Genomic DNA, 16,074 nt, shown 5'->3' on the forward strand with positions numbered 1-16,074 from the left:
AAAAACGTCTATTTTATGACTACAGGTTCTAAATAAGTGAAAATCAACGCAGCTTAAGTTTTTAATTAATAAATAGTCTTCTCTTCGTGCTGGAAAACCATGTGTAAACACCGTGTTACCTATTTTTCGATAGATTTGAAAACTAACAAGTTGGCAATGCTCTGTGGCTACTCGCTCGTTTTCCACATCCAGACGAATGCTTTCGAAGTTTTCCAAACGATGTCGTTTATTCATTCGTTCTTCGTTCGTTGCTCGTGTAGTACTTGTGCGTGAGCGCGGTTTTGTTCATAAAAAAATAAAATTACACCGTCGCCATCTTTAATTTTCTTCAATTGAAGAAAGATTGTGAAATTTTACAAATATATCTTAATTTAATACTGTGAAAGTTAATTCTTCGTCAGAAGGTGAGCAAATTATTCGATTAAGGTTTTATAATACAACAGAATACTTTTTCTTCTTTGGTAAAGGTTCTTCGCATAGATTTTAGTATGTATACTGGTGAAAATGTTATCGATTTTTTTAAGTAAAATGCTTGCAATTTTAACTGGTTCTAACAATTAAATGCCTTTTTTAAGTTCATTGCACAAATTATTTACTTACAATTAAAAAAAAGTCGAAGGTTAATTGAATTTCTGGATTATTAACCCACATGCAAAGAAAAGTACAGTCGTACTAAACAACTAGAAATTTCCAAGAGTCTATTTTAAGTGGGTGGACGAATAGTTACGTGTGTTATACATTTGTAATTTTCCGAAAAAATATATGAAAAGTTTTGTTTAAAGAAATATTCTTCGAAACAGTTGAGAAAAAATTTCAGTTATAGAAAATTAACCACAGAAGGCGCCATTTTGTTTTCGCCTTTACATATTTTCTCTTATTTTTTTACATTTGCAAATCGTTTTGTGTGTGTATACAATTTGCTACTTGTTTGACAAGTTGCGCAAAATTCTGGTGAAAAATTTAAAAAATGTGACTCAACCACGCTTAGATAACATTCTAGATAAATGTTATGAAAGTTTCTTTTTTAACATCTCTTCACTATAATATTTTACTAAATGCCGGCCGGTCGGCTTATTTTCACTTCTCCAAAACTACCATTTTGTGTATTCAAGGCTCATTTCTTCATATCAGGTAGAACGTGATTAATGGATTTCTGTAAAAAATGAGGTTATTCACACTTGTATTTGTGCTTTAAGCCATTTTGCTTAGTTTTTTTTCTTTGATGTTAACAGGGCAAGAATGTTCGTTCGTTCGGGCAAAATATCTTGCGAACGAGTTTATTTTCGTTCTCCCGGTTTTTCGTGAGTATCTACACTTTTGTTGTATACTACCCACCCGTTCGCGCGTAAATTAAGTGTACATACACAAAATGTGAAAAAGCGGTTGTGCTTACCTTCATGTACATATGTTACTTTTACATTTGAGATATAATAACCATTTGACTTAGTAAAAAACTAACATTTTCAAAATTTCTTTACTACAAAATTCTGTAATTGTAAATATTTTATTCTAAAATTAATGATCATTTTGTTGCTGGTAATTTAAAGCACACATTTTTGCTGTTCTTTTTGTTTTTCAGATATTTTTCGATCATTTGCATTTAGCTAATCCTCTAAAAATAAAACTAATAAAGTACTAGCTTTTACGCTTGTTCTATGTTAGTGAATTTTGTGTCTGTGCTTTGTTGATTATTATTATTTCAACTTTTGGAAATTCTAAATTTAAAATTTTACAAAACCAAATGTCTCCCAGGTATGCAGAGAAGACTATGCGGCTTTTGCAGCATTTTACCTTTTAATTTTGACTAATATTTATATAATACATTATGTAAAAAAAAATAAAATTTAACATGTTTTATTTTTATTTTGTTATAGCGTTAAACAGGTTAATAACAACACAAATAAGAAAATGGCATTCCGAGGTAATCAGAATCGCAACCGCAATTTCGGCGGTAATAATTATGGTGGTGGCCCAATGGGTGCCAATCGCATGGGAAACATGAACATGTCGCCGTGGGATACCCCAAATGCCGGTGGTAACTTTGGCGGTGGCAACATGCGTCAAGGCGGCGGTGGCCAAGGCATGAACGCACAGGCCATTAATTTGGCTAATAACTTGTTGAACAACTTGTTCAGAAACCAAAATCCACCATCTCTGTTGGATCTGCCACGCGGCGGAGGAGGCGGTATGGGCAATCGCAATCAACGCGGCGGACCGGTATGTATATGATTTTTTCCCTTTTACAAATTTTTAGTTGTAGTTTTCTTATAAAAATAATTATTTGTTTTCACTATTTATGGTAGCACAAATGCTGTATGTGGACTGGAAAAGTTTGCAGAAGTGCTAACCGATGTATATCGCAAGTGGGGTAGACGAAATGATTTGTAACAATAACAATTTATTTTGCTTTCTTAAACTCAAATGTTTAGTGGTAATGCGGTATAGATTTAAAAAAGTGTATTCCACATTGCGGTCTGTAAAAATCAAGTCATTGAAAAAAGAAATTATCAAAAGAAGTAGACATTTCAAAGTAATTTTTCGTTATTATGAATTGGTTAACAAAAGTGTTGATTTTAATATCTACCACACATGCGATATACAAAGTATCGAATAATTTTATGCTTAAAATATATATTTGTATTTTGTAAAGAATTATAACTTTTAAAATTCATTTTGTACTTCAAAACCGAAAAGCATCGAAGTTTTAAGGACAAAAACTATTTAAATTTTTTTGAATATAATGTATAGCTTTTTAAAAATTTCACTTATTCAAATTATAAATTGATACGAATTGTAAAAGGATTGTGCATTGGAGGCTTTCAAGTAAAAAGCATTTGTCCATTTTAAATGCTATATTTTTACAGTACACAAGAGAGAGGAGATGAAATTATTCTGTATTAGTGCACAATTTTTTTTAGCAGTACCATTAAATGTACCTTATAATTTTTCTATATGATATAGTAAGAAAAAGTACACTTAGTTGTAATATGTAATGTTGTGTAATACAACAGAATGCAACCACAAATACTTTAGCTCTTTTAGTTTCTTCCAACTATTAACTTAAGCCACTGTCAAACAGCGTATATCTATTATGAATTATTTCATAAAATGTATATTTTATAATTTAAGACTTACAAACAAAATTAATTTGTTGTACTTTTATACGCTGGATAATTAATTCCAAGTTTCTAATTAGCAATTGTTTACTTTCTTTTATTCTCTTCTCCATATATATATGTACAAAAACAAAACAAAACCCTAAATCGCACCGAACTGAACCTCTAATTTGTTCAATTGTTCCATCTGACGCGTGTCGATTGTGATCGAAAATGTTGCAAATGCAATGATGCGGTTATGTTTCGCGTTATGATAATGCGTATGCTGCTGTTGTTGTTATTATTGATGTTTTGTAATCGCTTGCGTCATTTATGCTGCGTTATCACGCACAATATGACAATTGGTTTTCGAATTTCTATTACGTACAAAAAATAACACCATTTTCCTTCCCTAAAAATATATAATTGTGATCGAAAATCATATAATTGTACATGTGGACGCAAATGCGAACAAACACAACCAAACACACTTATGGCATTTACGCTATTCAAATTCACGCTGCATAACTGCCGCCTACAAATGCAATTACTGATCGAATGTAAATGTGCAACCGATGTCTTCAACCTGTTGGTGCGTTCACAACTGTTTCATACACAAAAACGATCGGTCGATGATGATCTCTGCCTAATCTAACTGCTACAACATGTACACTACTGGTCTGGTGCTTCCTCAACGATTCTTTATTGCAATCCAAATGCTGCTGACTGAAACACAATCAAAAAAAAAAAAACGAAAAAAAAACAAACCTGAATGAAAATTTTTTTAAAACCAAAATTATTTTTAACTTATAATTATGTTGATGCAAAAATCGAAACCAAAACGAAAATATTGAACTACAAATGAAATCTGATATGATAACGATATATGATGAAACGCGTTTTCCCGAACCGAATTACAATTGTTCGCATAAATGTGTATTTTTTAAATGTCTAACCACATCACCATGGGTAATATCAAAAATCTGATATATGCAATGAAAACTTCTACGACTCTATTTGAATACTTTGATTAAAAACTTCAATAATATATAAATGTTGTCTCATCAAATATGAAAATACATATATATACATATCTGTATATACGCCACACACGCTCATGCATGATGCCATTTCGGCTAATCCTGTGCTGATGTGCACGTGTGTTGCTGATGCCATTGCTGCTCTCCGCTATCCTACCAATCCGTCTACACTTTGAATTCTCCATTCTTTGCTGATTGCCAAATACGCCAACGAACTGACACATCTTATAAACGAAATATTATAATATAACAAATATGAACAAAAATTCATTAAACAAACGAAACTACATATCTGATATTGTATTATGTGTTCTACGGATATTTAAAAATTCTTATGTATGTTATTACATATCTATATACAATATTACAACAACTGATGAAAACAAAAATCTTCAACGACATTACTAAACAATATTAAAAAATGTGTAAATGCGCCTCTGAACGCATACAATTTCCACGACGATGATGAATTGTGCTTCGAATATTTAAAAAAAAAATATATACAAATGTCAAATGCAAATTACTGTTGTATTGAATGAATGTATTAAATTTGTGTTCTAAAAATGCAAATTAATGTGATACTTAATATAATCTATTATGAAAATATTTGCAAAAAATCTGTGCATTTCACACGCTACATTTTTATGTGTATGCATCATAAAAAAACAAAACAACAAAATTTGTTTCTTTCTACATGTGGAAACGAAACTAAAATTCATGCATGTTTCCAATATCAATACAAATACCAAAATGTGTGCGCATATATTTCTAAATATATTCTATATATTAAATTATAAAACAAATTACATAACATTTGTATAAAAAAAGATGGTCAATCGTGGTGCTCCTGGCAATCGCATTAATAATCGCCGTGCTCAAGGAGGTTTTCAAAACCGTGGCGCAGCTGGTGCTAAATCAGCACAAAAGCAAGGCGCTGGCGGAATTCGCAAGCAGAATGCTTTCGATCGTGCTAAGAAACTTTTGGCTAAAAATGCCAACAATAACAAAAAGAAGGATACCGCTTCTGGCGATAAGAAAACTGAGAGGTAAGCGTTTTTCACAAACAAAAACAAAAAGAATTTTCAACAAGTTTTTTACTACAATTTCAATTTCGAACCAAAACAAAAATATTTACATAATAATAATAAAAAAAACCTACATCATTTTTAAGCCAACTATAACGCAATATATCTATATATTAATGGGGATTCCTCTTTATAACCCAATATACATTTTACTATATAAGCATTTCCACTTTCTATGCCATTTTTATATATTGTTAATTGTACATGGGTGTCCCTACTGTAATAAAAGCAATGTGCGCAAATAGTTGCGTCTGTTGACGTTACATATACATATGCATGGAGGGGGAGCAAGTTGATGTGGAATGATGATAAAAAGCCTGTAGGTGGGAATATGGGTTCTGGGCGGGATGTACGATCATGAAATTTAACTGTGTTTTGTTTTGATTATTTTTATTTTAATATCTTATATAGCATTTTATATATATTTTTAAAGCACATTTTCAGCGGACATGTTATTTTAATTTTTTAAATTACAATTTTAAATATCTTAACATTTTTACTTTATTTGTTAACTACCCGAGGCGCATTTTCCACCTATATACTATCTTATCATCAAAATACGTATTACAGGCTACCTTGAATTTATTTATATACAAATAATATCAGTTCTTGGAATTATGAGCGTTTATAAATCTAAGCAAATTACTGACAATGGTAATTATATAAAAATATGGATGATGTTTCTGTTTAAAGTAAAATACTAGAAATGCGCAGAATTTAGTGTTTCGAGATATGATTTAAATTAGAAAACATTTTATATCTGTTGATTTCAGCTAATTAAGCGGTTTTCTTATTAAAATTAGCAATTTTTTAGATTATCAATGTGACCAAATTGTTTGAAAAGTGCTGTTCTTACTATACAGTTAAGGTTAACGTTTACTGCAATTTGTCAATCACAATTTCTAACTTTAAAAAAATCGCATTGCATATTTTAAAGTCAACTTATAAACGTTTCCAAAATGTCATTCTGCATTAATACGAATAAGACTACAGATTTTTGTAAACCAACAGCTGAGCACCAGCGTTGCGTTGTTGCCGCATTCTTTGCTTCAATCTTTTTATGCTGATGTTTTGATTGAATATAAAATCAATATATGATGTCAAGCACTTGTAAGTCACAACTATAATTTTTTAATGGAATTTTATATTAATTCGAAAAATCGCTCGTAATTCAAGGACAATTGAAATATTATTTGTTTTAGATAAAGACAGAATTGTGTACGGTTTCGAAGTGAATTAAATGGCAAATAAATATACAATATAATAAAATTTGCGTATTGATAAAGAAAATCACTTCAAAATTTGGATAATATTTCATTAGCGGTGTGTTAAATTATGAAACTAATATGAAAAGTTAATTTTCAATGATTTTAACAAATCACTTATAAACTAAGAGGAATTTGTAGAAATATTTATGTTTATAACCTATCCTTTATATATATTTTTTATATCCAAGAACAGACTAATCTAAAAGCGCGAGAAGTGCAACAATTCTGCACTTTTTTTTTTATTTATGCATACCTTCAAATTGACTTTTAAATGTTTTTTTTGCGTTTATTCAAAATGCCAAAAAAATTTTTTGAACTCTATAAATCAGTTATTTAAAATTTATTTTCAGTTTTTAATCCGCTTTTAATAATTCCAATGTTAAAATATAAAGCAACTCAATAACCTGGCTTCTTCCTCTTCCATCTGTAAAGATAGCAATAATGTTGGAACTCCCTGAACTGCTTGTAGCATACATATATAAAATCACTGAAGTCATGTCACTTAAACTGCCCGCAGTTTTGCGGTGTAATTCTGTGTTTTTTCTCAGATCCATTTTCATGCCTCATTCGTACTATTGTCTTCAAAATTTAACACACATCTAATGTAATATTTTTAGTACACATTACCATCGAAATCCGTCGCGTTGCCCCAATTTATAAAGCATTTTTTACTTCCTTATTTCTATTTATTATAGCAAAACATTTTTTAAATACAGAAAACTAATATTTTTCCTTTTTATGTGTATTTCCATTTCTATCAATTCAAAAAATCCAAAACAAATTTGAAATGCCAAATTGTTTTGCGTGTGAATAATTTCACTACACAACAACAGCAAGGAGTCACCCTATGCCAGCGTACCCAACGACATGTTCTATTGCCATTTGTGTAAGAAACATATGTGGGACGCCAACTCGTTCGAGAATCACATTAAGGGTCGCACACATTTAATGATGCGCGAGGGCATCGAAGAAAGCTATCGCCTAAAGGCTAATATGATACGCCAAGAGGCCAAGATCGCTGAGCAATTGAAATCGATTGAATTGGATCGTTTGAAGCGCATGGGCAAGACCAAGCAACGCCAATTGGAATATTGTACTATGTGCGATTTGAATTTCCATGGTCATATTTCGGCGCATCGTAAATCGGAGGGTCACTTGAGTTTGAAGAAGTTCTTGCATCCCAAATGTATTGAGTGCAATAAGGAATTCGCTACACGCATTGATTACGATACACATTTGTTATCGGCTGATCACTTGCAAAAGGCCGCCGAGAAGAACACCAAGGTTGGTGAACGTAAGCGTAACACATTGACTATTCATACCGAAGAAGAGGAGTCGAAGGACTTGCGTCCACCACAAAAGAAGAGGAAGAAGCCTGTTGCCAAGAAGGCTGAGGGTGAGGGTGAAGTCAAGAAGGAGGGAGAAGAAGCTGCTGAAGGTGAGGAGGCCGAAGGTGAAGAAGCTGAAAAGAAAGAGGGTGAAGAGGGCGCTGATGAAACCAAAGAGGGTGAAGATTTAAATGAAACACAAGAAGAGGAGGAAGTCGCTTTGCCCGTCGATCCAGAAGACTGCATTTTAGACTTCTCTGATGGTGATGAAATACCGACCGAAGTCGATACACGTTTGCCCAAATACAATTGGACACGTCCAGTTGGTGCCGGTCTCATTACGAAATTGGAGTGTTTCGAGTGCTCGCTATGCGGCAAATTCTTCGATACAGAAAAGACCGTCGAGGTGCATTCTCGCACTGTTACACATCACCGCAACTTCTTGAAGTTCATTAACGAGAAAGCGAGCGATACTAAGATCGCGCAAAAACGCGCCGCCGCCGCTCTTGAGGAGAGTGAACGCAAGAAGCGCAAGTTGGAGGAAGCTGAAGCAGCTGCCACCGAAGTTAAGGCAGAAAATGGTGAAGAGGGTGAGGGTGGTGAAGCCGCCGAGGGTGAACTGTACGATCCATCCGAGGCTACTGGTGATGATGAAGATGTAGAAATGAATGAAAATGGTGAAGCCGCCGAAGGCGAGGAGGGCGATGAAGAGGCCGGCGATGAGGAAATGGAGGCACAAGAACAAGATGGTGAAGCCGAGGCTGAGGTCGATCCTGAGCCTGAGCCAGAGCCAGAACCAGAGCCTGTTAAAGAACAGCCAAAGCCCGAGCCTGTCAAGACACCAGCCAAAGCCGCTCCAGCAACACCAGCACCAGTCACACCCACAGCTGAAACATCGCCGGCCAAAAAAGCAACACCAGCTCGCGCCGCACCAAAAGCAACGCCGCGTGGTCGTGGACGTGGACGTTACAATCGCTACTAAGCAAATAGTTTGAGTGTAAACGTTTAACTAGACAAACAAAAAATTAAAAGAAAATAATGATTTCCACTATTTAAGTTTAGTTGTACTACTTTCCAACAAATTATAAATAAAAACAAAAAACCCTTATGTTTTGCAACTTGACAAGATATAATTAATAAATAAAACTATAAATTCAATATACACCTATTCTATATTAATAATTTATTATTAACTTAATTGCAATCATACTTACTGAAGATCTATCGAAACATAATATTTCATTGAAATATACGAGTAAAAAATATTCTACTCTAGAAAGCAAAATAACAATGAAAAACATTTAAAGCCAGTAAAAATTGTCAAAATCATAATAAAAAGAGTAAGGGGCGCACATGCAAACCTTTTTGCAAATGTGTGAATGAGTATTTGAAGAGAAGTATTGTCCTGTGTGTGGTGTTTTGAATCACAAGCAGAAGAGGTACACTGGATTTGATGCTGTATTATGCATTATAAAATGTAAAAGCATATTTTAAGAGGTAAATAAAACAACCTTTAGATGTACAAAATAAAAAAAACTGACTTCTGTGTCTTTTATTGCTGTGGGTTAATGGCAAGAGCCGGAACGGACGGGATTTTTATCCGACCAGAAATTGTCAACTCGGCATCATTCCTCGAAATTACTTCAAGATTGTTTTCTGTCGCTACAGCAACAACGACCAGTTTCGACGAATTACTAGCCCTGTTTGGAACGGTAAGTGATGAGAGAGCATGGTTATGTTGCTTATCAAACCACCATTAGCGATTTAATTCTCCTGGGGGCTTTTTATAGTGCAGAATCTCGAATCGTCAATCTGCTCCAACCTCCTACGATCAATTTACAGGTAGGAAAACCAAAGTTCGCGAGACGCTTTAAAGTCGCCTAATACCAATCGGTTTTCATCACGAAGTAGCGTATCATATTCGGGCAACATGTAACTGAGGGGTTGAATACAGTCGAAATTCTCTATAACGATGTCCAAGCGACTGGATTTTTACTTCGCTATAAAGAAAATTCACTATATGGAGATTATAATGTGATGCTACAGTCAAAGTAGACCCAAAACTCAGTGTTCTTCTAGTTCCTTCTCAATAAAGAAAACTTCGTTGTATAGAAGTTTAAACAGTTTCGACTGTATATTGAATATTTCGAGTTTGACATCGCTTGTCCGGATAGTTATACCGACATTTTAGGGTTGTGGAACCATGCTATCTATTTGAGCTCGTGGGATCGTAGAGGTTCACTGTTGGCCAATCAGTGGAAGTGGCGGCGCAATGCACTACTTAGGTGCACACCTCCACAGTGAGACGCTTATGATTCCTGTAAAGGAGCATAATGAACTCCTCTCCAAGCAGTTCTTGCTAGAATGTTTCCGTAGGAATCACCCTTGTAGAAATCTGCTTGGAGCGGAACCGCCTTCTAGGAACATCAAAAGGTCTTTCCTCGACTACGTCGAAGACGTCCCACAGTACGCCGACCGGACTTCAGAAGAAACTGACTTTCGACAGGAACTGATCGCCATTCACAGTGGAGCCATCAACACCTTCACCGACTCCCTTCCCGTGAATGGCGTTCCTGGAGTTAAATCACCACTTGTCGCAGACGAAGAGCTCCAGTTGCCGCGATAAACGCGAGTGACGCTAGCGCAACTTCGTTCTGGATATTGTAGCAGGTTAAACTCCTAATTATCCAGAATCGACCTTGACATACCCAACGTATGTCCTACATGCAACGAGTCCCCGCATGATACTGGCCACCTCTTTGCATGCCCCACAAAGCCTACTCATCTAACACCATCTTCCCTTTGCTCCAACCCCGTCGAAACAGCGCGTTTTCTGGGCCTCCCGTTAGATGACCTCGACGACATCGCAAACGACCCTTACCATCCTAGATCGATTAGATATACCGTTAAAACAACAACAACCACCTAGGTTTATTTTGCTCAGCTGTAGAGGTCTTAAAAAGGCACCAACTATTACATGAATTGCATATAACCGAAGTGAAATTAATTTGGAGCCTTTTTGTGCAAACACCAAGAAGTACGTCCCATTTTCCCAGCCAAAGCATTACTCCAAGCAAATGAGCGCGACTCCTTATGCCAGGTCGATCCCAGTGATCCCCGCATAAGGAATATCAACTTTAATTTATCATGAAAGTTCTCGTGACCTTAACCAAAAACTGCTCTGAGAGAGGTTTGCCGTAGTAGCGTTGGACTTGCTGAAAGCCTTCGACACAGTCAACTATACAACACTATTTGAGGACATCGAAGAAACCACGCTCCTCCAGGACTCCAGAGGTGGATCATGTACTATCTTCGAGGTGGACATTCGCGATTAAGGAGAGTTAAGCAGGGGGTTACCCAGTGTGGAGTCCTGTCCCCGCGACTGCTTAATCCCGCAACCACTCGAAGGAGTCTCTATAACTTCATACGCAGATGATTTCATGATAAACGGCGTCAGGCAATGGTATTGATGGCTTATGTTCAAAAGTGAACATTATCTCCCAGATATCTCGCTGCTAGGAGCCTTAAACTTTCGCCTTCTAAACCCACGGTCACCCTATTTACAAACATTCAACAGTCTGCACTTAGCACACACCCGCGACTGTCACAAAAGTACAGAGGCACAACAAGATCGTTATCCTCAGGTAGCACCTGGGACATAGACAAAGAGACGTTGCTGCCAACATATAATGCAATCGGCCGGGGGGTTATAAATTGCACGCTCCAATATGGTCGCCTGAATGAAGCAGGATGCAGATGAAGAAGATACAAACATGTCAAAATACCGCATTCCGGATAAAAAATGGACGTTTCCCGATGTCTCCCATTGAACAAGTACATTGTGAGATCCGCATGTATGCTACCTGTAAAGGAGTATAACAATCTCCTCTCCAAGAAATTCCTGCTCGGATGTTTTCTCAGAAACCATCCTTGCAGAAGAGGAACCGCCTTCTAGGAACAACAGGAAAACATTCCACCACATACATATGTCATCGACGACATGCAGCAATATTCCTACCAAATTGTGAACAATTCTTTTGGAGACTTTAGCGTTGCCTTGAACTAAAGAACTTGAGTTTGATTGGTCAATTGTATGAGAACTATATCCTGTAGTTTTCCGTTCAAAGGAATTTCCTTAGATATTACAGGGTTTGTTCGGAAAGTATAATAATGGGACTGATTTTCTTCCGCTACGACTGTACTTCGGAGCGTGCGCGCTCCGACTGGATTTGGTAGAGGACGTTCCTAGCTAACGAACAAGCGGCTGGTCAGTTGTCTCCGAGCACCTGTAGATTCAGGACAAACATTTTCACGCGACGTGTTTCTGTGTTCCCAGATATTACTTTAGCAAGAAGTGGTGTGTTTCGGTGACATCCGACTTTTTAGAGGGCCGAGGAGAGTTCGCTGATGAAGACTGTGCTGGAAGACAATGGGGATGTTCGAGCAGCAAATAACTGCAGCAATATTGCGACAATATTGTTTTTCTGCCGATACTCAGCTGATACTTATATTGCAACATTTTTGCCTCGAATATGATGCCTTGCGATACTGCCGCAGTGATTGAGACTCGAACATCCCCAATGTGATTTGTGTGTGCAAAGTTTTAAACTCAGACCGCCGAATTAATTACCCATATGTTAAATTTATCAAAATCTGTGGTTTAGTCCTCAAGAGACTCAAACGAAGAGTCAATCGGGTTCGACATAACATCGCAGCCGATTGAAAGTTGCACTATGATGACAACGCACTGGCTCACACCGCCTTTCTTGTGAACATCTACCTAACCAAGGCAGGCATCCCAACGCTTTCACAGCCGCCCTACAGCCCAGATGTGGACCCCGGACTTTTTTGTTTCCTTGCCTGAAAGGGCTGATGAAAGGCAAGCTAATTGAGACGATAGAGGTGATCCAAGCAGTATGCTACCTCGGCACTCAAGGTTATTCCGGAGAATGCCTTCCGTGACGCCTTGCTGGCAACGCTGCATCGACGCAGAAGGAGTCTATTTTGAGAATTTTTTAATCGACTCCGTCCTATTACTTTCCGGACAAATCCTGTATAGCGAAGCTTTGCATAATAACATATTTCGTGAAAAAAAGTTGTCTATACAAGAACTTGATTTTGATCGCTCACTTCGTACGACCGCCATATCCAATAATAAGTCGATATCGTGGTTTTGACAAATGTCAGCTTCTTGGGAAGAAAAGATCGTTTATGTACATACATACGAGTACATATGTCTTCTTCTTCTTCTTTACTGGCGTAGACACCGCTTACGCGATTATAGCCGAGTCAACAACAGCGCGCCAATCGTTTCTTCTCTTCGCTACGTGGCGCCAATTGGATATTCCAAGCGAGGCCAGGTCCTTCTCCACTTGGTCCTTCCACCGGAGTGGAGGTCTTCCTCTTCCTCTGCTTCCCGCGGCGGGTACTGCGTCGAATACTTTCAGAGCTGGGGCCCTATTCTGTAACTCGATTCGAAAATGTATTCTATTCGAAATTCGGATCTAGTTTATAATTATGCGAAAGTTGTACCACCCTGTGCCAGAATAAATACGTACAATTTTCGTTTTTGCTTTCTACAACTCAAAAGCTATCGAATATTTTATCCGAAAATTGGCTTGAAAATCCGAAAATCGAGTTACAGAATATACAAAATCCGAATTCGAGTAAATTTTTTTTCGAATCGAGTTACAGAATAGGCCCCCTGGAGTGTTTTCATCCATCCGTACAACATGACCTAGCCAGCGTAGCCGCTGTCTTTTAATTCGCTGAACTATGTCGATGTCGTCGTATATCTCGTACAGCTCATCGTTCCATCGGATGCGGTATTCGCCGTGGCCAACGCGCAAAGGACCATAAATCTTCCGCAGAACTTTTCTCTCGAAAACTCAGAAAACTAGCCTCCTCAACATCGCGTACAAGGTTCTATCGAGCGTATTGTGTGAAAGATTAAAGCCCACTATCAACAAACTGATTGGACCTTATCAGTGTGGCTTCAGACCTGGTAAATCAACAACCGACCAGATATTCACCATGCGCCAAATCTTGGAAAAGACCCGTGAAAGGAGAATCGACACTCACCACCTATTCGTCGATTTCAAAGCTGCTTTCGACAGCACGAAAAGGAGCTGCCTTTATGCCGCGATGTCTGAATTTGGTATCCCCGCAAAACTAATACGGCTGTGTAAACTGATGTTGAGCAACACGAGTACATATGTACTTATATACTTTTTGGGGTCTCTGACGCTGCAGCGGTGTTGCAAACTTCGTGGCAAACTTAATATACTCTGTTGAGGGTATAAAATATATTCTAGAATGTCTGGAATGTAGCGCTGAGGTATTTAAATGACCTTACGTACATATTTTTTATTTAAGTAGTTTATTAAAAATATATTATTTTATTTACATTTATGCGAAAAAAATATTATTTCATACTTTATAAGTACATAATTTCGAATTTATTTATAACTTACAAGCTAAATTATATTTAGATATTTATATACATATGTACTAGTGATTACAAAATCGTATAAACAAAAGTATTTATGGACAGACATAGTATACATATATTCGTACTTAGATCTTCGCGTGCAGTTAAACAATGGCGAAAAATTATCACTTTGTAAATTGTTTGTGCAGTTTTCTATACAACTTAGTTTTTAAGCACGCCTAAGCAATTATTACAAACACTAATAAATTTATAAATTTTTTGGATTTTTAAAATACTCCTTTTTAAGTACAATTCTATGATAAAATACTTTGACATGTCTTTAAGGAATATGTATAGTTGTAATTGTATGTATAATTATTTGGTTTTGTTCGTTCAGCATTCACACAAGTTCATCAACCATTTGCCAATCAGCAGCCATTACAAGCATTTGCACCGTTACTTTCTAACCAACTCTCTAAATACACTTCCACTTTCCATTACAAAAAGTATAGAGTAAAAAATATATATTAAATACATACATACTATATGTACATATGTATATCTAGAAATAGAAAATACTTGTACGCGCCGGCGCTCGTGCGCCACGCCACGAACCTCAGTTCAGTCCACAATCCGACGTATTCTGCTCGATGGTGGTGCGCAGCCGGCTCTGATCACTATGCGAGCGTCGCAGTTCGCAGCGACAGCGCTTGAAACAGCCCAAAATGTAGGAGTGCTTCGTCCGGCTGAGCACATAAATGTATGGATCCGAAGTAAAGTGCAGCGCCATTAGCACATCGGCCAAAATGAAGAAGGGATGCGCCTTCGGCACACGGTTCGGTAAAATGGCCATCGGTATAGCGATCTGTGAAGCGTCAAAATATGTATTAATCAGCAGCTCAATAACTGTTTGTTTCTTTTGTCGCTTACCATTTGCGGCATCCAACAAATGACGAAGGAGATGCTCAGATATGCCATCAGTTTGGCGAATTTAATCTCATCGGGTGAGGCGTCTGCCGTCATTGTGACACTGTTGCTGTGATGATACAGCGAGGAGCCGCTGCTCGGTTCGCCCTCAATACGACTTACGCTGCCCTTTTCGCGATTCACCATATCGTAGTGCATGTGTCGCTTGGTGGTGCGTGTGCGTCCGATGAAGCAGAGCACGCGTGTCACGAACAAATTGCAAGCAACAATGACGACGCACAAAAGCGAACCTGAAATGAGCGAGCAGAGAAAATGCATACGAATTTAGTAGGTGAGTTGAGAAAAACAAAAAAAAAATATATTAAGTGCTTTGAGTATTGAAAAAAAAAACGCTGGCTGAAGTGCCTGGGATGATTACTTTGAAGGCAACAAAATATAATAGATATTCATGAACGAATAAAAACTTTCTTAAGAAATACAGAATTAGCATACTTTTTCAAGAAATGTCGTATAACTTAATTTAGAGTATATCGTATTTTTAGTAAGAGCGCTACAAAAACGATTTGGGTTATCAATGAAATTCTTTATTCCTGTGAAAGTACATTCGATGCCATTATGTATGGAACTCGATTTCTTTTGCATGGCCACCACGGGCACGCTTGCAGAAGTCCAGACGCTGAACCCAATTTTCGACGGTTTTCAAGCATAAATCGGCCGATACTGCTGCAATTTCACGTTCGATATTCGTACGAAGTTCATCAATCGTCGCTGGCTTGTTGGCATAGACCATAGACTTAACGTAGCCCCAGAGAAAATAGTCTACGGCCTCAAATCGCACGACCGAGGCGGGCCACTGACTGGGGAAAATCATGAGATAACACGTTCACCAAACTTGGTTTTC

The 16,074-nt window shown here is 37.1% G+C and overlaps 2 protein-coding genes across 8 annotated transcripts in view; one reads left to right on the forward strand and one right to left on the reverse strand.

Annotated features, from left to right (window-relative positions):
* Window positions 1–222: 222 nt before the first annotated feature.
* Window positions 223–9,356, forward strand: LOC105230085 (zinc finger protein on ecdysone puffs). Of its 2 annotated transcripts, XM_011210666.4 has the most exons (5): window positions 232–404; window positions 1,580–1,752; window positions 1,875–2,217; window positions 4,964–5,181; window positions 7,322–9,356. In XM_011210666.4, exons 2-5 carry the CDS (start codon window positions 1,742–1,744, stop codon window positions 8,796–8,798), a joined length of 2,049 nt encoding a protein of 682 aa, XP_011208968.1. In that variant the 5' UTR covers window positions 232–404; window positions 1,580–1,741; the 3' UTR covers window positions 8,799–9,356. The 2 variants fall into 2 exon arrangements, with proteins under 2 accessions (XP_011208971.1, XP_011208968.1); XM_011210669.4 differs by lacking the exon at window positions 4,964–5,181 and having other exon boundaries at window positions 223–404; window positions 7,322–7,422.
* A 4,820-nt stretch (window positions 9,357–14,176) lies between these two features.
* Window positions 14,177–16,074, reverse strand: part of LOC105230086 (prostaglandin D2 receptor) — a 39,187-nt gene continuing 37,289 nt past the window's right edge. For all 6 annotated transcript variants that reach the window (XM_029551890.2, XM_029551889.2, XM_049457612.1 and 3 more), the window contains 2 exons: window positions 15,177–15,463; window positions 14,177–15,111 (listed from right to left, as the gene is read on the reverse strand). In XM_029551890.2, coding sequence (XP_029407750.2) covers window positions 14,863–15,111; window positions 15,177–15,463 — 536 coding nt within the window. In that variant the 3' untranslated portion in view covers window positions 14,177–14,862. The remainder of the gene's footprint in view (window positions 15,112–15,176; window positions 15,464–16,074) is intronic.

Source organism: Bactrocera dorsalis, chromosome 5, assembly GCF_023373825.1.
Source record: "Bactrocera dorsalis isolate Fly_Bdor chromosome 5, ASM2337382v1, whole genome shotgun sequence".
Taxonomy (NCBI): domain Eukaryota; kingdom Metazoa; phylum Arthropoda; class Insecta; order Diptera; family Tephritidae; genus Bactrocera; species Bactrocera dorsalis.